We start from the raw sequence: 21,224 nt of genomic DNA, 5'->3' as shown, positions 1-21,224 counted from the left end.
CACCTCGGTCCCCGCGAAAAATGACGCGAGCGTCTTGCCTTATTTAGATATGGAAGCTCCCTAATCTCCTGTTGCTCTCTTCACAAAGCCGTTAAGCCATCGCTCCTCTTCCTGCTTATCATGGCAATATAACCAGCCACCGCTGGGCCTTGCTGCTCTGCGTGAGGCGTAAGTCCAGTCCAGCGATCATCTGTGCTGACTTTTTAAATTACCAAATGTTTAACAAACACATTAAAAATGGCAAAATGAAAAATAAGCTTACACATTTACAACAGAAGAACTGCTTAAGGACTGAAAATGAACAATTTTATGAAAGTTTAGAAACAGTTTTAAACTTTTAATTATAAGTTTTATCAATTGGCCATGGTGTTTTATTTATTCATCAAAAACCCTTTGGTACAATTATCATCATGAGAATAGAAAAGTGCCCCTCGCACTACACAGTCCAGTCATAACTGTCATTTCTGTGAAAGCATTTGAACAAAAATTTAAACTATGAGTTGAAAGTCCACAAGCCTGAGATGAGAGTAGGGGAATTGTTTTATGGCAACAAACGGATGTACTGTAGTATAGCCTGAACATAGGCTTTCAGATTACAAGTGGCAATGGACAATACATACAGAACATGTCAAGACAGTGCACCTTTAGTTATGTGTGCAACGTAACAAAAACTCAGTAGAATTTGTAAACATAAAGAGACATCATACATTCTGCAAAAAAAAAAAAAAATCAACTGAATAAAATTCAGTGACTCTACGTACAGTGCTTCCCATAGCAAAATGGTACTGGCCTTGGAGATGGAGAAAAATGTTTAGTGTAGAAATATTAAATGCCACAGTTCTGTTTAATGATATATTGGTGCCCTTGAACTTGGCACATAAAATATGAATGATGTAATAATCAAATGATGTAATAATCAAATAATGACCACTGAAACCCCAGCACTGGGATTTATTAAAAGGGAAGTCAGATTAATTAAGGTTCTGAAGCATCCTGTAGTGGCAGAAACATTCACTCTTCTGTAAGAGGACTTTTCACACTGTTTTAAGTGCCTGTGAAAGACACGGAAACACAATTACAAAACGATCTTCAGGCAGATATGCAAAATGACAAAAAACAAAAAATAAATAAATAATAAACGTTACATATTAGCCACCCAGTTCTGTCAAATTCCATCTTTAACTGGACTCGTGGAACTATTTATAACCCTTAAATAAATCTTTTAAGTATCCAAAAATAATGCATTTGGAAAGATTTAAAAAAACCAAAGAACTGAGATCCTTCAAATAATTTCATGATCTGCTCCACAATGAGCAAGTCAGTATGCATAGCTTCACTCTCAATCAGAGGAGAGGTTTTTTGGAGCTTTGAACATTGCTGCTGGGTAACGGAGATGTCAGCTGTAGGTGCAGGAATGAGCCTGTGTGTGCGAATGGATGAGTCTGTACGATGCGACTTGTGTGTGTACGTGTATGAGATTGTGGGAGTATGAGGGCAAAGAGAAGAGATGTGATTGGAGAACAGTGTTCTGGCGCTGTGGCATAAGCTGCTGCTCAAAACCAGGAGCTGCTGCTCAGCACCAGGAGCTGCTCCCTGCCCGGACTCCCACAGCTGAGGCACAGCGGTCCAGACTCAAGCTCAGGTCCATCAGCTGGTTCCCGCCAACACACAGCTTCTCCCTGGAACACAGCACACAGAACCAATCAGAGCTGAAACAGAGCACACAGAACCAATCAGAGCTAAAACACAGCACACAGAACCAATCAGAGCTGAAACAGAGCACACAGAACCAATCAGAGCTAAAACACAGCACACAGAACCAATCAGAGCTGAAACAGAGCACACAGAACCAATCAGAGCTAAAACACAGCACACAGAACCAATCAGAGCTGAAACACAGCACACAGAACCAATCAGAGCTAAAACACAGCACACAGAATCAATCAGAGCTAAAACACGGCAGACAGAACCAATCAGAGGTGAAATGCAGCAAATGCTTCATATATGGTAAATGACTACATATGCGCTTACCAAAGCACTTAAAATGATGCCTCTCATTCACCATTCACACCACATCACACCAACGGTAAAGCTGCATGCAAGTACAACAGCTTGGACAATTAGGTAGGTGTCTGCAGGACACTAACACCAGGGCGTGATCGAACCGAATCCTCGACTGCAGACAACGCTCTACTCCTGAGCTATGTCTCCCAATTAATAATGTTATTGTACTGTAAATCATGGTGTTCCACATAAACACACTATGTAGACATGAAGCACACAGAAGCAAAGAGGTTTTGTCTGACACTACCCAGTGTTCTTTAAGTGAAAGTGACTGAATGAGGCAGGAAGTGCTACTCTAAGGTAACACAGGGAGCCAATGCTCTGCACATATTCCTGTCCAATTAACCTGCAGCAACAGTGTCCCGCTGCTCGTGTAATTGTCTCTTCTTGTTGCTATCTCGTGAATATGTGTACTTGATATGCATTCCCTGTGGTTCGACTGCTGTGTGCGCACATAGCATTCACAATGGGAATAAACATCTTTTATACTAAAGAGAAAAAATAAACACTCCCTTAGAGGCTAAGAGGAACAATTCCTTTCTAATATACTTATTATGGAAGACAAACAAGGAACCGATTCATGCTTTCACTCCAATTACTTAAAAACCGACAGTTCACTTTCAGACTGAGTACAGTACCAAGCCCTACATCCAAAAGGCCAGTGTGGGGGTTGTTGGACAGAGCATCCAGCTGAGAACCTCATTCCCATTGCAGTGACACACCCAGTTCCCGCCCTGTCAGCGCTAGTTCTGGCTGTGTTTGGCTTTAGCGTTGTCCAGGGATGAAGGGCCTCAGCTAGTAGGCCACTCCCCGACTCATTATGATGCTCACACTGGGGACTCCTCCGGTCAGTAGGCCACCTGCAGTCTGCCTCTAATTAAAGTAGGGCAGCTCAACTGATGGACTGCAGACTCAGCAGCTGGTTGGAATACCTGTGTTTGCAGACCTGTGCGCTAGTCTGCCCTCTCATTAATGAACAGAGGATGAGTCAGCAGGCATGATTCACCATTCCAAGTCCAGAGAAAAAAACTGTTCATAACAAAACATTACGCAGCTAACATTACATCCAAAAAACATCCAATTCTTGACCTAAGGTGTGAAGAATGCAATTCTAGTGTCATTACTGTGGTCTAGTAATGACACTAGAATTTAGACTCTAGCGGCAGATTCTCGGGCAAAAGGTTACTAATTCCGCTCCAGGTGCTAACCGTGGTTAACAGGGGCACTGAGAGCCACAGCAGACCCACAGTGACACAGATACTCTTGAGGCCGTGCCAAGCCCACCTCTTGAGGTCCTTACATCACCGCATGCGCCTTAGAACACAGGGGACTCCACAGCCAATGAGCACTCGCCGTCTGAATCGGAACACCGTTCAAATATTTCCACTCTGGCGCTTCTCATCCGAGCTCCCATTGGCCAATCCTGAGCTGAGGTCTGTCACGGCCTCTGTTACAGCACGCAGGCACGGATCACGCGCAGGCTCCCACCTCCCTCACTCACACCAGGGACAAAGGAGGCGATACAGAGCAGGGAGTGCAGGGCAAGGACAGCGTGCTGGTGCACGTCGCTAGCTCGCTAATTGGCTAGCTCGCTTCTTCAGTTCCTTGGCTTTTTAGTCAATATTATATAACAGCACAAGAATGTAGACACCTCCCTCTCATCTCCTACTGGTTATGTAACGGCAGCATGGCTGGGAGTGGGGAGACAGGTTCCAACACGGCACATGACATTGGGACTAGCCCTACTCCTACATTCAGCTGCTGTCAGATCTGATTTGGACACACATATCAGCTGGGTCAAAACAGACTGGTACCCAGTTCATTTTGTGAACCATGTACAGTAATGTCCCTGTACCGTAACATTTTTGATGCACCAGCAATGGACAAATTTCCATGCTTTTTATGAGAATCCTTTGTGCTGTCTCGGCTTTAGTACTGTGTGGTGTGAAATGATAGCTGGAGTAAACTGATAGGTGCTGTCTCTGTTTGAGTTTTTGTTAATGTATAGGTGTGTCTGTGTAGGTGTGGAGTGTATTTTATCTGATACGGTGTGTAGCTCTGTTTTTATATGGTGTGGTGTGGTAATGTGATAGGTGCTGTTTCTGTTTTAGTAGTTCTTTTGTGGGTGGTGATATGATAGGTGTTGATCTCTGGTTTTAAGTATGGTGTGGATGTGTAGTGAATAGGGGGTGTATTGATAGGTGTTCTCTGTTTTTATATGGTGTGGTGTGGTAATGTGATAGGTGCTGTTTCTGTTTTAGTAGGTGTGGAGTGATATGATAGGTGTTATCTCTGTTTTAGTATGGTGTGGAGTGATAAGATAGGTGTTATCTCTGTTTTAATACGGTGTGGTGTGGTGATGTGATAGGTGTTATCTCTGTTTTAATACGGTGTGGTGTGGTGATGTGATAGGTGTTCTCTGTTTTAATACGGTGTGGTGTGATATGATAGGTGTTCTCTGTTTTAATACGGTGTGGTGTGGTGATGTGATAGGTGTTATCTCTGTTTTAATACGGTGTGGTGTGGAGATGTGATAGGTGTTATCTCTGTTTTAATACGGTGTGGTGATGTGATAGGTGCTGTCTCTGTTTTAGTACAGTGCGGTGTGGCGATGTGCTCAGTCCACACACTGAACCGTCTTTCTGCAGATATTTCGAGCCTTATAAATTCTCCATAAGTCAGCTTCATGTTATATGAACAGCGTCTCCCTGAGACACAGTGCATCTATTTATAGGGGCGGTGCACAACGCCCCCTCTCTCTGGGCACCCTGGCAGATAAAGGCACAGCTCGCTTTTTCGGCAGCGACTCTGCTGTGGAGCAGCGCTCACGGCAGTCACACACAGGAGGCAGGCCTGAAGGTGCTCAGACCTTAATGCAGCGCAGTCTCCATTTGGAGCTCACTGCAGCCCTCACAGACAGCTTCTCCTCCAGCTCGCCCCAGAGCAGATGAAGCTCCCCACAGCCCTACATGTTCATTAGCGTGCTTTATTCACTGAACTATCGTAATTTAATTTTTGTCCCGCCTACACCATTTTGGGGTTACTCATTTGCAGCACTGCAATTGGGTCATGAGGGGAAAGCGGTGGAGGGGAAGGGGTTAGTCGCCCTGGGTGAAGACAGCTGTTACAATAACACAGAAAATGGAACAAGTCAAAGCCACGCTGGTGCTGCGGGAGCCACCGGATGAGTGGCTGAAATGGTGAATCACACGGTGTCTGACCGGCCCCGCCCACGCTGTTCAGCTCCGTGAAGCGGGAGATCTCACCCGCCACCCAGCTGGTACACAAGCGCTTTGTATTTCCTCCCGGGGAACCACGGGATCTTCATTGTTCCATGAAAGCGATATATTATCCGCTCAGACGGAGCAGAAGGGGACCTAACTCGAGCGCTGAGAGAGAGAGGGGTAACAGCGCCGTGGCTCTACAGCTGAGCTCCACGCTGACCCCTAGCTGCAGAGGTGGGGAAAGCGCTGTGTGCGTGTGTCCGCGTGTCAGGCACAGCTCAGCACAGGTGCAGTGCGATAGCAGTACAGCCCAGTCCTCAGCCTGTCACGGGTAACAGTGCTGAGAGCTCCTGCTGTACACACTAACACACACAGGCACAGGCAAACACACATACGCAGGCCCACGCATTCATGTACATGAGCACAAGCAGAAAAACACACAAGCTACAATTTATGCACACCCTCAGACACAGGCAGACAAAGACACACACTCCAATATGCACACACACATGCACGCATGCACGCAAACACACACACTGTGCTGTCTGCAGAAGGAACAGAGCAGAAGATGAACCACCCTGCTCATCTCTTCACCACTGTGAGTAGCTAAATGGAGCCTGTGTGAGACTGTGTCTGAAATCTCACTGTTCCTCTAAATATCCACCTGGCCGCCTACAGCACACTCCACCAAACACTGAGCTGAGCCTCCAGTCCCTCTGAAACCCTTCACTGCAGCGTACAGACAAAGCACACACACAACGTTCAGCTGTAGCGCAAATGCAACATAATGCAGCATAACTCCCTTCGGAATACAACCCTAGCGCACGAGTAGAGTCTATAAGAACAGCACCTGCCTCTGAATACACTGCTTTTCACCGCACTGCTACAGAAGGTGTTTTTGAGAAAGGAGGTGATACAGAATCAGGTGCAATGCCAGAGAGAGCAGAGAGTTACATAAGACTGAGGAAGGCGAGGAGTAGTCCCTCAGCGTCAGACGCTCTGGCTGCCGGTGAGACGGCTAAAGCACTGCTCTCTTCTCACACACAGAGCAGACGCGTTCTCTCGCCAATGAGAAGGGTGGTTAGCTGCTCGGGGCGGGAATAACGGTGCTGCTCTTGGAACAGAAATAGAGAGGTGCAACGTGTCCTTCTACAGTGAACACACACAACGGCATAAACGCACGCGTATGGACATGGCACGCAGATGCACACAGATACATGCGCATATAGACACATATACACACATACAAAGGAATATATATGCATATACACGCAAAAATGCGCACGCACACACAAACAGACAGACACACACACACACACACAGGCCCGCCCACGTGCGTGCAGAAAAATTTTCCCAGCACAATGCAACTCGCTTCCCCCATAAGAATTAAGTGTGAAAAAGGGGTGAAACAAATGAGCCATTGAAGTGAGACTGGGGCAGGGTGGAGATGCTGAGAGCTCCGTGGAGAACAGGAGGGGCTGAGTGTTCAGCCCATATGGACTCTTCCCCGCGGTGGCCAGGTGCTGCTAGTCACACCTCTCACGGTGTTCACAATGGACGGCATGGAGACCAGGTTGCCAAGAGCAACCCTAATTTGGAGAGGCCCACTCAGCAGAACAGTGGGCTTGAAACAAGAGTCCGGCAAGCAAACAATGGAAACGTGCCCAGGCTTGCCCACAGACAGTGCGGACTACCTGTCCTCTCCCCTCAGTCAATGGGTTCAGCGGCGCTAATGGCTAGCCGTATGTCACAGACCACACAGGTCATGCACTCCTTAATCTAACGGAAGCTTGGAAAAACGGTCAACATATTTCCTAAAGTTAATCACCAAAAAAGTTAAAGGTGTGCACATCTGGAGATTAAAAAACAGGTGCAAGAAGAAAAAAGATTTATGGATTAAAAGATAATGCTCCTGCACACCATCCGTTGCAAAAGGTCAGAGTTTGTCCATGAGATGCGGTTTGGGAGTACTGCGTTTAAAGCCAAGTCATTATATTGTATGTCTATATGTAACTGGTGCATGAGATAGAGAACTATTCTGGAAAAAAACAAGCCCTTCATTCAACAGGCGAGAAAATAAGCAACAGAAAAAGAAGCCACAGGAAATGTTTCTGCCAGACATGCTGAATAGACACTTATGTAAAGTTCCTTTTATGGTGCAGATATAGACATGTGGGACACATGGTGGCTAAAGGGAGTTTCACTTCACAGTAAATCACTTTGAGACCATGAGATATATACTATATAAATACAATTCATTATTATTATTATTATTATTATTATTATTATTATTATGTCCTACCCTGCGTAATTTTAGTTTCTCATTGACAATTGTCTTTTAAACAAACACTGCATTGCAATGCCCCTGGATGAAACAGAATACACAATGTGTTTGCATAACACTGACCTGTATTCCTGCTGAGAAAGGCATTCGAACAGATCTTTAGCAGTGAACGAGGGCTTCACGGTCGCAATCTGTAACAAAGGGCCAGGTGGAACAACTTAGCACGGCCAGATATAATTAAACCCCGTTGAGAGGTCTTTGCTTTATACACTGTCTTTTTATCTGTGGTTTTTCCATTACACTTGCCAAGCACAACAGCAGTGTCTGCTAGGTCAATATTACAGAGGCCTGCAAACTGGCCCTTTCATAGCATGTGAATTAAGCTGAAAATATAACAGAAATATATTCACCCAGTGTAATGTATTCTTTAGGTAAATCTTTGCACAGTCCATTCAAATAACGAAGTAGTCATGTATCATTATAAAATACAACTCCTTATTTTAATTATTGAATGAACTGGATGAATCATTTGCAGCCTATATCACAAGGCATTACTCTATGCCAAGGAACTGTGCACACCGCCCTAGAAAGAGATCTGCAGTCAAATATTAATGCAAGGACTGGGTTACTTATGCACAGGAAAGGCTGAATGCAGAGCATGGGGACGCGCTGCCTGCCAGGGGGGGCTACAGAGGGACCTTTACCTCGCTGCCGCTGATGAAGGAGAGCAGGGCCTCCACGTCCTCAAAGCCGCTCTTTGCCGATAGCACCCTGCACAGGGAGACACAGCGTCAGAAAACGAACTCATTCTACGCACACAAAGTCAACTGCGTTAACACGTCTGAAAATAAACTCTCACGGGTCTAGAAATATTTAACGCATTCGCAAATGAACCCCAGTTCTCTTTTGACTCATTACTGTAAACCGAAAAGGAATCTCAAAAACGCGACAGGCTGATTTTACGAGGGAAAACATTAACAGTGTGAGGGAAAAAAATAGAATAGAGAGGAGGAAAGACGGAACGGAGGGTGGGAAACAGATTGAGAAAGAGAGCAGAAAGAGGGAAACAAGCGGGGGGGGGAGGAGGGGGACAGAGGGGAGAGGCAATTTCACCGAGCTTAGCCTGCATTATACATAATTCCATCTTTTCCCTGCAGGTGAATAATGGAGAGAGGTGCGGGCGGCGATGAGTCACGGAGCCGCTCTCTCCCGCCGTCTCCTAGGGAACGGCTCCGCTCCCAGGCCCCCGCCCCGCCAGCGCGCGTTAAAGGAGCAAACAGACGGAGCGCTGCTCGCGATCAGCATCGCCTCCCGCTGTTACCGTTCACACCGCCGCTCTCAAACGCGCAGCGTCTCCGAGCAATTCCTCAGGAAAGCGCGTCAATAGGTTACTTTAAGCGGTCGCTGCATCTCAAAGATCAGACCATGTGCTCCGTTGCTTTGTCTGTGTTTATTCAAAATCGGTCTTTACAAGCTAAACAGCAAATCTTACACATTCGGGTGGCAAGTCTGATGCAATGGCATGACACTCACATACACGCGCACACACAAACACACACACACACACACACACACAAATACATGCACATACACGCGCACATACAAACACAAACACACACACACACACACACGCATTTGCACACGTGCACACACACGCACAACCTAGACTGCGCATACACAAACAGAAAGGAAAATACAACAGAAGGCAAGAACGAAAGCCTGGAATTCAGACAGGCCCAGAAGCAAAGGGATGATTCTGACTGAAAAGCAATGTTTTCCCCCAGACATCCCGAGATTCTGAGTGCGCTGATGTAACACTGAGTCTCCCCTGTCAGTAAATGCTGATGTACATCTGAGAACAAGCTGTCCAGCAGATAAGCCACAAATCATAAAGCATGGGATGGTATGTCCCAAACCATCACATTTCAAATTCATCCTCACTGTTAAAATTCATCCTCACTAGGGGCGACATAGCTCAGGAGGTAAGAGCGGTTGTCTGGCAGTCAGAGGGTTACTGGTTCGATCCCCCGCCCTGGGCATGTCGAAGCGTCCCTGAGCAAGACACCTAACCCCTAATTGCTCTGGTGAATGCGAGGCATCAATTGTAAAGCGCTTAGATAAAAGCGCTATATAAATGCAGTCCATTTACCACTGTTCAAATTCATCCTCATTCCAGACAGACTAAAAACCTGGATCATTTTTAGCCCCCTGTACGTGTCCGATGACATATAGGCATTGCTCAAACGTTCAGCAAATGCCTGTGCAAAATACTACTTACTGCTTAATTTAGTGTAGCCATAAAATAGTCTTATGTAATTCTCAGAGTGGGCATAACATGCTTTTAATGTTGAAGGGATAGAAACTCTCTATTAGATTCTTGCTGTTCAACATGTGAAACCAAAACTCTTTAGATTGTTCAGCAAATCATATCTTTAATACATCTTAAAGTAAGAGATAGCCTAAACAGAATGAATCATTGAGAAATCGACGCAAGTGATTTCTCAACGTGCCAAATCACCAGCAGTAGCTATAAAATAAAAAATATAATCCAGCATAATCCAGCAACAACAAATCAAACTTCTCCAAATTGCAGAGACTATGATTCCGTACTACCAGTCAATAATAAACCTTTTGCTGAGGGACTGCATTTGCTTTGCCTCAGGCCAGGGCGAGCTCATACACCTGCTGTTCCTCCAGCCCACCCATCAGCCCTCACACTGAGGTCTCTGTGTGTCTAGTGTTGATTAATAGGCCTGGATTAATAGGAGATCCTTCAGCCATGGATTCCAGTTAGAATGCCCTAGCAGTAATTATTCTGATTCCGAGCCTCACGTTACACACAAAGGGCTCAGTTCCCCAAACCTAATCCTTCAATGAGGCACAATAAGTTGGCTCCACTTAAATGAATTGGTTATCTCCATCTCTTCCCCCTCTGTGAGAAATTACCTTTTAAAATGAAGGATGAAAGGTTTACATATTGTGCAGCTAGGAAAATGAATGGTAATTGCTACTTCCACACATTCTTGGCAGGCGTAACGCATACATTATTGTGATGCAAGGTTACTTAGCTCTTGCGCACCGTTCTCAGGCACTTGGTCTATGTTTGGAGATTGCTTTACTATTTTCTGGATATTTAAGCCCTACACAGGCCGCAGGCTATGTCTAATAATAATGCACCTTTTCTGTGACCAATTTTGTGAAATCTTTGATTTTGTTCTGACAGTTCCTTATATCAAACTGCGCTGATTGTCCCATATATTCTTTATCAATAGTACCAAGACATCCCCCTTTGTCTAATCCTGACAATGATTCATTTTTGGATTAATACTTGCAATTTATCATCAGCGATGACATCGGGCATTAATGATATTAATAGGGCATAAATGTGAATGCTCTACCCCTTTTCAGTCAGAGGGGATGAAAATTAATTTCTTTGAATATTCATTCAACCTGTGACTTTACTGAGAAGTAATATCAAAGGGAAACAGCCAGGAACCATGAAACAAATAAGGAGTGGAGAGTCAAGAAAAGAAAAAGTAGAAAAGTAGCGGTTCTTCTCTCACAACCCCTGAGTCATCCATTTGAGACACTGCCATCGAGACTCTGGTCCATATCCGTTAAAATAAGTTTTGTGCCAACAACTGTTTGCCTCCTCAGTGACACAGCGCAACTTAATTTTAATGATTTTTTTTTATTTACCATAATACAAAATGTATTTTAGTGTTTAGGGTTTTAGTCCTGAGTAATATAGATACTGAAGTTCTTACCAGAATTTTGTAATCTCCAGTTTGCAAAAATTATTATGTAATTTGGCACTTTCAGTAATTTTATTTCTTACTGTAATTTTTTGCAAATTGTTTATTTAATTTTCTGTATGCTGGTTACTTCACCTTAAGTTACCCCTGGGAAAAATAAAGGTATTATATTCTACTCATTCTATTCTATTCTATTCTTTTCTATTGTAGATCAGCTGACAAGTCAGCCCTGAAATCTAAGGTCTCATCTCAGAGGTTCTGCAAAGCTGGAAAATCAGGTTTCGCACTGCTGCAGTGTGGCCTCTAGCTCCTACAGAGACTGTGGCGGAGAAATGAGACAAGCAGTCACGTGCTCACGGTCCAGTCAATGTACAATCGCTGTGACCTTGATATAATGAGCATTCAATATTCAAACAGGAGTAACCAGCAGTCTTGCCATACATCACCTAATCTAACACAAAGCTGCAGTTAAAATTGTCTAATTTAGGGATCATGAGCGAAATACAAAGTGAGGCGGTGGTAGCTAGACAGGATTACAGGTGCCATCTGGGGCTTTATGTGCTCTAGCCATAACAATTCTCTCGTTTTACAGGTGTTCCGGCAGAAGATGATTAAAATGGCTCGACTAGTTGACTTTAGATCAGACGGAGTGTTTGTTCATGTTGGGAGAAGGTCAGGGAAATGCATGAGGCTATGAAAATTGAAAATGGGAACAATAAATGATGGGATTTGAAATGATGACCTTAACTAACACACAGAAAAACACTTTCAGGAAGTAGTGTATTTAGCCCTCGTTGACCCTGCTCAGGCACAGGCAGGTCTCTGGTGTAGGACCCAGTAATAACTGAATATACACAGAACAGCAGGCAGCCCTGCCTCCATAATACTACGCTGCTACCTCAGAGTAAGAGCTGTAAGATTCGGGCAGTATAAAGCAATACAGCCACTTTCTCCCATCACGTTATGGCAAAGTTCATTCACTGCTTACCTTTCATCTACCAGTGGTGTACCCCAAGGCTCTATAATGGGTCTGTTCTGAATTTCTCTTACAGAAAACTCTTCATAGTTAAGTTCCAGGCAGATGTTGCAGCATTACACTTCTTCATCCCCTTTTTACGCTTGGATTGGCATGTACAAACGCACAGTATGTTAGAAGTTCAATGCTTGGTGTGTAGTGTAGTACAGTATCAAACGTAGTGTGAGGCAGGTCTCTGTTGTACCTCTGAAGAGACTCCAGAAGCTGTCTGACAGAGAAAATGAGTTTGTGCAGGCAGGACACGGCCTCCTCTGGAGGGGGAGGCCCGTCGCTAGGCATGCTGGTCTCCAAGGTGCCAGGTACGAACTGGAGAGCTGTAAACACTGCAGAGCTGATGGCAACAGGAGAGAAAAACAAACCCTTAGAATGTGAGCGCTCCTCAAACAAGTGTTGTTAATCTCACAAGACTGCCGTCATGTGCAAAGATTTCCTATCCCACCAGGAGAACCTTACCTAGCCTAATGAAAACAGAAAAACATGATATCGGACAGAAATATTGAAAATTACAACACTGTTTAAAATGAAACTGATGCAAGCACTGATAATGATAATGACAAAACAATATGATAATGAGCCCCTTGTGAGATGTTAAACTGTAAATATGGCAGACGGGCCCCTGTGAAGTGAAAAATTAAAGTCACAACTTTTAATGGTGGTGGACGGTGTTTCTTTCCGCCGCTGCTCACCTGATCTGGCAAACGTTGCTCCAGATGTTCTCAAACACGGGCCACACCTCCTGACACGAGGGCCGGGCGTCCGTCGCTCCGTCCTCCACGGCCATGAGCACGTCGCCATCGCTGCAGGCCCGCGCGCGGCTCCCTGAGGCCTGCTCCACGCCTCCGCTGGGCTGCAAGCACGCCACACACGTGCGCAATCACACGCATGTACACACACACACGCAGAGACCAACCAACAGACAGACAGACAGACCTCAGAATATCAGCACTGAACAAAACATGAGACACCATCCTTTCTGTTGCACACTGCATTCACGTAATTGAATGTTTTACATGAAGGCTCCTGAGGCGGTACATATTCATGTGTTTGTGCTATGCATGCCAAGGGTATTTAAGTATTGATTAGTGACAGGGGACATTTTGTTTCACCAATGACAAACACAATACCCCTGAAGATGTATGGTACAATGATTTAACTCAAAAATAATAAAGGACAATGTTTATAATGGGTCACAAATGTATTTAGGGCCTAAAACAACCCTTAATTTAACACTAAGCAACTGGTCAATAATAAACTCATGTAAAAATCTGGAAAACGCATAATTTTTAACAGATTAGGTACAACAAGACAGAGAACTAAAGGCCTGGGTGTTTAGTGTAGTACATCAAACTAGAGTGAGCTTTGGACATGCAGCCCACTTGGGACACCATTTTAAATGCTGAAATTTCACCACCAACACAATGTTCTGTATTCTCATATTGTGAGAGATTGGACTGGCCATATCATTTTTTGAAGCATGCCTGTGACTGAGATTGAGAAAATGAGGAAAGGCCATGCATTTTAGCGTAGCACACCTGAGGGTAACAGAAGCGATGGACAGACTGAGCAGTTCTAGAAAAGCACACCTGAGGCGCATCCTGCAGGAGTCGCTCCACCACAGCCAGAGGCTTAGCCAGACTCTTGCCGTAGTCTAGCCTGCAGCTGAAGGCTAGCAGCAGCCGACGGGCCTCCTGCGCCGCCAGCACGGTGGACTGCCTGTCCACCATTTTACCTGCGCAAGACACCAGCGTCAGCCCTCAAACACCACCGGGGCCCGCCAACCACCCCGCACCAGCGTTCCGGCAGGCCCCGAAGCCCAGCTCTTTAAGTGGAGAGTGCGGTCCTCTCGCGTGACATCACGGGACACAAAAACAGCCGCGGAAAACCCTGTCGCTGACCGCCGAGAGCATTATTCCGGGAATGCGACCCAGGAATTCCTTCTGCGGAGCCGCGGTAAGTTTTACGAGTCCTGCCGCTCGTGGGGCAGACGGAACGGAGCTGCTGTAGGCGCAGTGTAAAAATACAGCCCTGAAGGAGCAGAGCGTGTGTGTGTGTGTGTGTGTGCTGGGGGAGGGTGCGTGTGTGTGTGTGTGTGTGTGTGTGCTGGGGGAGGGTGTGTGTGTGTGTGTGTGTGCTGGGGGAGGGTGTGTGTGTGTGTGTGTGCTGGGGGAGGGTGTGTGTGCATGTGTGGGAGGGTGTGTGTGTGTGTGTGTGTGTGCGGAGGGTGTGTGTGTGTGTGTGTGTGTGCGGAGGGTGTGTGTGTGTGTGTGTGTGTGTGCTGGGGGAGGGTGGGGGCTGGCAGTGTGGGTCTGTCTGGGGGCCTGTTTATAGGGCTTCTCGACACACGGCGAGACGGCCCGATGGGGAGACGGTGCTGGTATTGTTCACTCGCTCCGTTCACGCACAGGGAGAGCCTCCCCTCCCCCCTCTCTCTCTCTCTCTCTCACACACTGAGAGGCTGGCACAGCTCTGAAGGCAGACGTGGAGGAGAGGCACAGGCCGTGCGAGGCGTGCTGAGAGAGACAGAGCAGGCTCGCAGTCGTCATCTCTCTCTCCGCACGCGTCAAACGAGGACAGACTCAGGTTCCCAGGGCACAATCGGAACATTCGAGTACGCTACGTGTGCTTTTTAAATGTCACATATAAAACTACAGAGATGGCTACATTTCAAATATGCTGTGATCTGTTATTGAATCGACCTAAAAAGTACAAATGCATTATTCCAACATTCAATATTTGAATGCTGAATACTGTTATTTTAGCGTATTTTTGTAAAATGGTTTTCATTTTTAAATCCCAACCTTTGCAGAGGCTGTCGTTCAGGCATTCGACTGAGCTGAGCAGGCTCCTCTTGACGATGCTCCCGAAGACGGCGATCCAGTGCTTCCTGAAGCACTGCACGAGGTCGCTCAGCGTCCAGGGCGGCTTCACGCACACCACCTGCAGCCAGAGCGACAGGAGACGCTGTCACTGCCGCCGCGCAGCCGCGTGACTCAGCAAACGCAGCCGCCCGCCCGCCCGCCCGCCCGCCCGCCCGCAACGAAGACGAAGCCTCCGCGTCACCTCCAGCCACAGGTCGTCGAACGCGGCCTTCATCTCGGACTCCAGGATCAGGGACAGCGCCCCCTGCAGGGCGTCCTCCAGCGCGGACACGGAGGTGCTGACCTCGCGGGCCTCCTCCGCGGCCTTGTTTCTGTTCTCCTCCTCCCTCCTCTCGCCAGGCTGGCTCTGGACCCCGGGCTCAGCTGTGTTTAAAGGCACAGCACAAACAGGTCACTACACAGCAACAGGCCCTCCTGGATTCATCCAGCCAATTTCCATACAAAGCACATCTATTCTACATATGAATTTGTATCCTATCTACAGTTTACTCATTGTAAACCATGGAGTAATGCTCAGTAAATTAACATTCTTTAAGGAAAAAAAAAACTAATAATGGGTGAACACTACAAAATGTGAGGTCAAAGGGCTTAAGTAAGTGATTTAATAAAAAACCCTACATTAATACCTACAGATTAATAGCATTACATACACTGGGGCCACTTACATAACTACATGCATTATAAAATTAAGGAATGAAGGAGTTGCAGTGAACATGGCTCTTCTTTGTGAGTTTAATCTTCTCAGAGTTCACCCCAGGGGGACAGAACTAGGCTATGGCATTCTACTCCCTCCACTGACTCGAACAACACCTGCTGACACCATAATAACAAGCTTCAGGTAAAGGACACTCTCTGTCTCTGTCTTTGCCCCTGGGGAAAGGTGACCTCTCTCATCTCTGATGTAAGGCTGCCCAACCCTGTTCCTGGAGCTCTACCATCCTGTAGGTTTTCACTGAAACCCTAACAAAGCACACTCAACAGCTAGAGATCTCATTGAGCTGTTAATTAGAAGAATCAGGTGTGCCAAATTAGGGTTGGAACGAAAACCTACAGGACGGTAGATCTCCAGGAACATGGCTGGGCAGCCTGGCTCTGATGTATACATCCACAGCCCATTCAGAATTAGATTTTGACAAAAAAAGAAAATAAAAACAACATGCGTAATAATGATGGTACAATTATGGACATACATAAAAGGGATAGATCACCTTCTTGGGTCTCTCGATATTATTTCAGTTTCAGTGTGTTTTCATATGGCTCAGAGATAAACAAAACTGAAATAATATCAAAAAAAAGAAAGTGTCCCTTTTAATGGGGGACATTTTATAGTAATGGTTGCAGATGCAAGTAACAATGGGAATTTTAAGGCCATGTGGGCGTAAAAACTGAAGCTCTTGTGAATACTGCAGTAGTGTAGTGTGGACTCCTGCAGATGCAGGACCTGTGTGTGGAGGCCAGCGCACAGGGAGAGATGCTGGACCTGTGTGTGGAGGCCAGTGCACAGGGAGAGATGCTGGACCTGTGTGTGGAGGCCAGGGCACAGGGAGAGATGCTGGACCTGTGTGTGGAGGCCAGTGCACAGGGAGAGATGCTGGACCTGTGTGTGGAGGCCAGCGCACAGGGAGAGATGCTGGACCTGTGTGTGGAGGCCAGTGCACAGGGAGAGATGCTGGACCTGTGTGTGGAGGCCAGCGCACAGGGAGAGATGCTGGACCTGTGTGTGGAGGCCAGCGCACAGGGAGAGATGCTGGACCTGCGTGTGGAGGCCAGCGCACAGGGAGAGATGCTGGACCTGTGTGTGGAGGCCAGGGCACAGGGAGAGATGCTGGACCTGTGTGTGGAGGCCAGCGCACAGGGAGAGATGCTGGACCTGTGTGTGGAGGCCAGGGCACAGGGAGGGGCTGGCGGCCGTGGGCCTGTGTGTCAGACTGGAGCCGCTCCACCTCAGATGCCAGGTCGGCCTTACTCAAGGCCTTCACTCCGCTCAGCAGGGCTTTGCTGCACAGGTTCTTATCGTTGCTGTGGAGAGGGAGCGTCAACAGCCAGAGAAGAGAACAATAATACACCAGCAGTCTAAATACATAGATACACACACAAAACACACACTCATACGTACACATACACACAGACGGACAAACACAGACACAGACAGACAGACATACACGCACACACACACAAACACACACACCACACAGACAAACACACACACTGCACAAAGAACCTGAGAAGTACCTGCAAGCTCAGCGTACTCAGACAGAGAAAAAATGAGGAAGCACATGACTCAGACAAAACGTGCATAAACAAACATTCAACATTCATACATTAGAGGACACATACACAAATACAGAACTGAGAACGCTACAGGAATTAAATATAAACTACCATATACTCGCAGGACTAAGAGACATACAGACACACAATCACACTCACATGTGCACAGACACACACGCACAGACACATGCAAACACACACGCACGCACGCACGCACACACGCGCATGCCACCACACACCACGCCACACACACACACACACCGCCACAAACCACACCTCACACTGCATGCCCAAACAGCATCACACACACACCCCACCACGCACGCACAACACACACAGCACGCTCACACACACACACACACTCACACGTGCACGCACAAACGCACACGCATGCACACCCACGCACGCACGCACACACAGACAGCACGGCAGTAACTCACGTGCAGAGAAGGAGAGCTGCCCCTGGGTACAGGCCCTGGTACTGCAAGCAGCAGTGCAGCACGCGGTCGTCGTTATTCTCAGCATCCAGCCCGTCTGCCAGAGACACACCACACACACACTGCATGACCCAGCCATTTTCATTCTGTCAGTGAAAATGACAAGTCATGGCCGTCTTTGAGAAAGCACTCATCGGTCATCACCCATCACAATAAAACACACCGTAGGGCCGAGCAGCCAAACCACTTCGGCCCCAGGAAGGCTGCTATTTTTACACCTTTCTGCCCACACGGGTCATGACTCAATCTACATTCGCCCTTAACTCTGGCTCTCAGTTTTTTCCCTTCATAAACACAATAAGCACAGACCGTGCTACAAGTATTTGAAAGACAAAGACAAGGAGAAATGCTGACTGCATCCTGGCCCAGGTTCTAGACTAATAATAACATTCCTAATGGCGTCCAAATAATGTTTCTAATAATACGAATAATACAGCCACTGAGCGATACAGAGATGAAGCCTTTTAAAAACGTTTCGGCATTAGATGAACCATCGCCGAAATGACTCATTTCGCCTGCCTCTTTACATAATTCCGTTTGCAGGACACAGGAAACGGAGCCAACTTCTTGTTCTGGTGAACGTTGCGAAACTGACTCAAGATCTCCAGGCCTTCGACGGCAGCTGACACCACAGGGGATGATGGAAGAATCCTCGTGACCAATTTTAATGCGCCACAGGAACAGACCTGCCCCCGTCCGGTCAACAAACACTGATCTCAACCCTGAAAGCACGTGCACGCACATCTAATGACGTGTGTTGAGAAGAAGAGGTTGAGTCAGAGATTAAGAGTAAGAGAGAGAAAGAGGACTGTCACTTTTCGTTCCACAGGGACTTGCTGCTAATATTAATAACCCGCTACTGGACAACCCTGTGAACAGATGGACTCTGCTTTGTTTCAAGTGGCATGAAGGTGCTTGGCATCGGTTCTCAATAAGCGTGTCTGGAGACTGTGAGGGCCGTGACCAGGGTCACTGACAGGCCAGAGGAGTCGGGCAGCTTTCACAGCGGCCAATCTGAGAACACTGCCAGGATCGCACACAACACAGATGTCCCAAACAGCACAGCTAATAAAACATAATCCCACATCCCAAGCAGCACTTCTAACTGAACACAATCCCACATCACAAACAGCACTGCTAACTGAACATAAACCCACATCCCAAACAGCACCACTAACTGAACATAATCCCACATCCAAAACAGCACTGCTAACTGAACACAATCTCACATCCCAAACAGCACAGCTAATTGAACATAATCCCACATCCCAAGCAGCACTTCTAACTGAACACAATCCCACATCCCAAGCAGCATTTCTAACTGAACACAATCCCACATCACAAACAGCACCACTAACTGAACACAATCCCACATCACAAACAGCACTGCTAACTGAACACAATCCCACATCCCAAACAGCACTGCTAACTGAACATAATCCCACATCCCAAGCAGCACTTCTAACTGAACACAATCCCACATCCCAAGCAGCACTTCTAACTGAACACAATCCCACATCCCAAGCAGCACTTCTAACTGAACACAATCCCACATCCCAAACAGCACTGCTAACTGAACACAATCCCACATCCCAAACAGCACTGCTAACTGAACACAATCTCACATCCCAAACAGCACTAACTGAACATAATCCCACATCACAAACAGCACTGCTAACTGAACACAATCCCACATCCCAAACAGCACTGCTAACTGAACACAATCCCACATCACAAACAGCACTGCTAACTGAACACAACCCCACATTACAAACAGCACTGTTAACTGCACATAATCCACATCACAAACAGCACTGCTAACTGAACATAATCCCACATCCAAAACAGCACCGCTAACTGAACATAAACCCTTGTCTCAAACAGCACCACTACTAGGCTGACAGACTACCAAAGCATCATCAATATCCTGATTAGTTTGAGGCTATAAATTATAGCATGAATTATGGCACTGTGGTGGCAGGTGCAATGTCAGCATCAGCATCACCACTTACAAATAACTGCATTATTTACACCTCAAACAGAGCGCAGCAGCCGTAACTGAACCCGGGTCAGCCGCGCGCACCGGTGAAATGTCACCGTCAGCTGCCGACCTTAATCTGACTTCCCGGCTTCTTAACTACCAGGTGTTCTCTATCCAGGTCGTCTGCCTCAGACACTCGAAGCCCCAAGTGCAGCGTGACGCAGGCTTTGTGCTGAGTAATGCTGAGCAAATGGGATCTGGTGAGAAATGAAGACGGAGGTGCTGCCGCAGTGGGCGCTCCATACAGCCTGTCCTTGAGACGGGAACCTGCGGGTGACGGCTGCGGGAGGGGGGGCGACGCGTGGCGAGCTGCTGTCGCCATCTACTGGCCAACCGAGCTACTGCACCGCAAAGAGCGCCGCAGCTGCTGCCAATGCGTCGGTCACGTGTAATCATTTAATTGTCAAATGATGAAAGCGAGCGCTTTACCATTATTGCCGTAACAGAACGACCAAAAGGGAAAGCAGGGCAAGGATGTCCTCTCCTAGTCCCGCCGGGCCACTGAGAGACTTATTTTCCATTCGAGCATTTAACCTCTTGATTACCGCCTTGGCTACGTCAATGTGACCGTTTATTTGGGTAGCCAGGCCAGAATGGCAGAAGCCAGAGACTCAAATCTCCTTTTGATGAGTTAAATCCAGGATTAAAACGTGCAAGCCTATGAGATGGTTGGACTGGGACGTCACAAGTCCCACAATAAAATTATGAATGAAATACGTGTTGTGTTATTATTGTGAGTTGGCACATTACGGTAAAAATCATTTTATCAGAACGCAATTGAATTAGCGTAAAATGCTAATTTTGTAACGTCCTGCGTTCCACAGACGCAGCATTCCTGGGCTAGCGCGAGCACAGACTCACAGATCCTCTGAGAGGCCAGCTGCATGGACTGGCCCCAGAGCCGTGGCTCCTGGCTCTTCAGCGCGCTGTAGATGTAGTGGACCGCAGGCCTGGCTAGGTGCTTCACGTTGCTGGACAGCTTGCCGTCCTTCAGAGCGTCCAGCTCCTGCATCACCACCCACGGGATCAGGATGACAGGGAAGCCTAGAGCTTAGAGAGGGTTCACCGTTCAAACGCATGCAGCGAACGACACATTACATTACATTACATTACAGGCATTTAGCAGACGCTCTTATCCAGAGCGACTTACACAACTTTTTACATAGCATTTTA

General features: G+C 46.9%; 1 protein-coding gene across 8 annotated transcripts in view; it reads right to left on the bottom strand.

Moving 5' to 3' along the window:
* Window positions 1–522: 522 nt before the first annotated feature.
* swt1 (SWT1 RNA endoribonuclease homolog) overlaps window positions 523–21,224 on the bottom strand; it is a 28,196-nt gene continuing 7,494 nt past the window's right edge. For 6 of the 8 annotated variants that reach the window (XM_064332115.1, XM_064332117.1, XM_064332116.1 and 3 more), the window contains exons 8-18: window positions 20,913–21,101; window positions 17,954–18,047; window positions 17,074–17,261; window positions 15,424–15,605; window positions 15,162–15,300; window positions 13,947–14,092; window positions 13,050–13,210; window positions 12,548–12,694; window positions 8,277–8,343; window positions 7,696–7,763; window positions 523–1,679 (exon numbers count right to left, since the gene is read on the bottom strand). In XM_064332115.1, the coding sequence (XP_064188185.1) occupies window positions 1,574–1,679; window positions 7,696–7,763; window positions 8,277–8,343; window positions 12,548–12,694; window positions 13,050–13,210; window positions 13,947–14,092; window positions 15,162–15,300; window positions 15,424–15,605; window positions 17,074–17,261; window positions 17,954–18,047; window positions 20,913–21,101 (1,487 nt within the window). In that variant the 3' untranslated portion in view covers window positions 523–1,573. Of the gene's footprint in view, window positions 1,680–7,695; window positions 7,764–8,276; window positions 8,344–12,547; window positions 12,695–13,049; window positions 13,211–13,946; window positions 14,093–15,161; window positions 15,301–15,423; window positions 15,606–17,034; window positions 17,262–17,953; window positions 18,048–20,912; window positions 21,102–21,224 lie in introns of all 8 variants that reach the window. The other 2 variants (XM_064332109.1, XM_064332114.1) reach the window with 2 other exon arrangements.

This window comes from Anguilla rostrata, chromosome 4, assembly GCF_018555375.3.
Source record: "Anguilla rostrata isolate EN2019 chromosome 4, ASM1855537v3, whole genome shotgun sequence".
Taxonomy (NCBI): domain Eukaryota; kingdom Metazoa; phylum Chordata; class Actinopteri; order Anguilliformes; family Anguillidae; genus Anguilla; species Anguilla rostrata.
The sequence above is the reverse complement of the archived record's forward strand: the minus strand, read 5'-3'. Positions and strand labels throughout refer to the sequence as shown.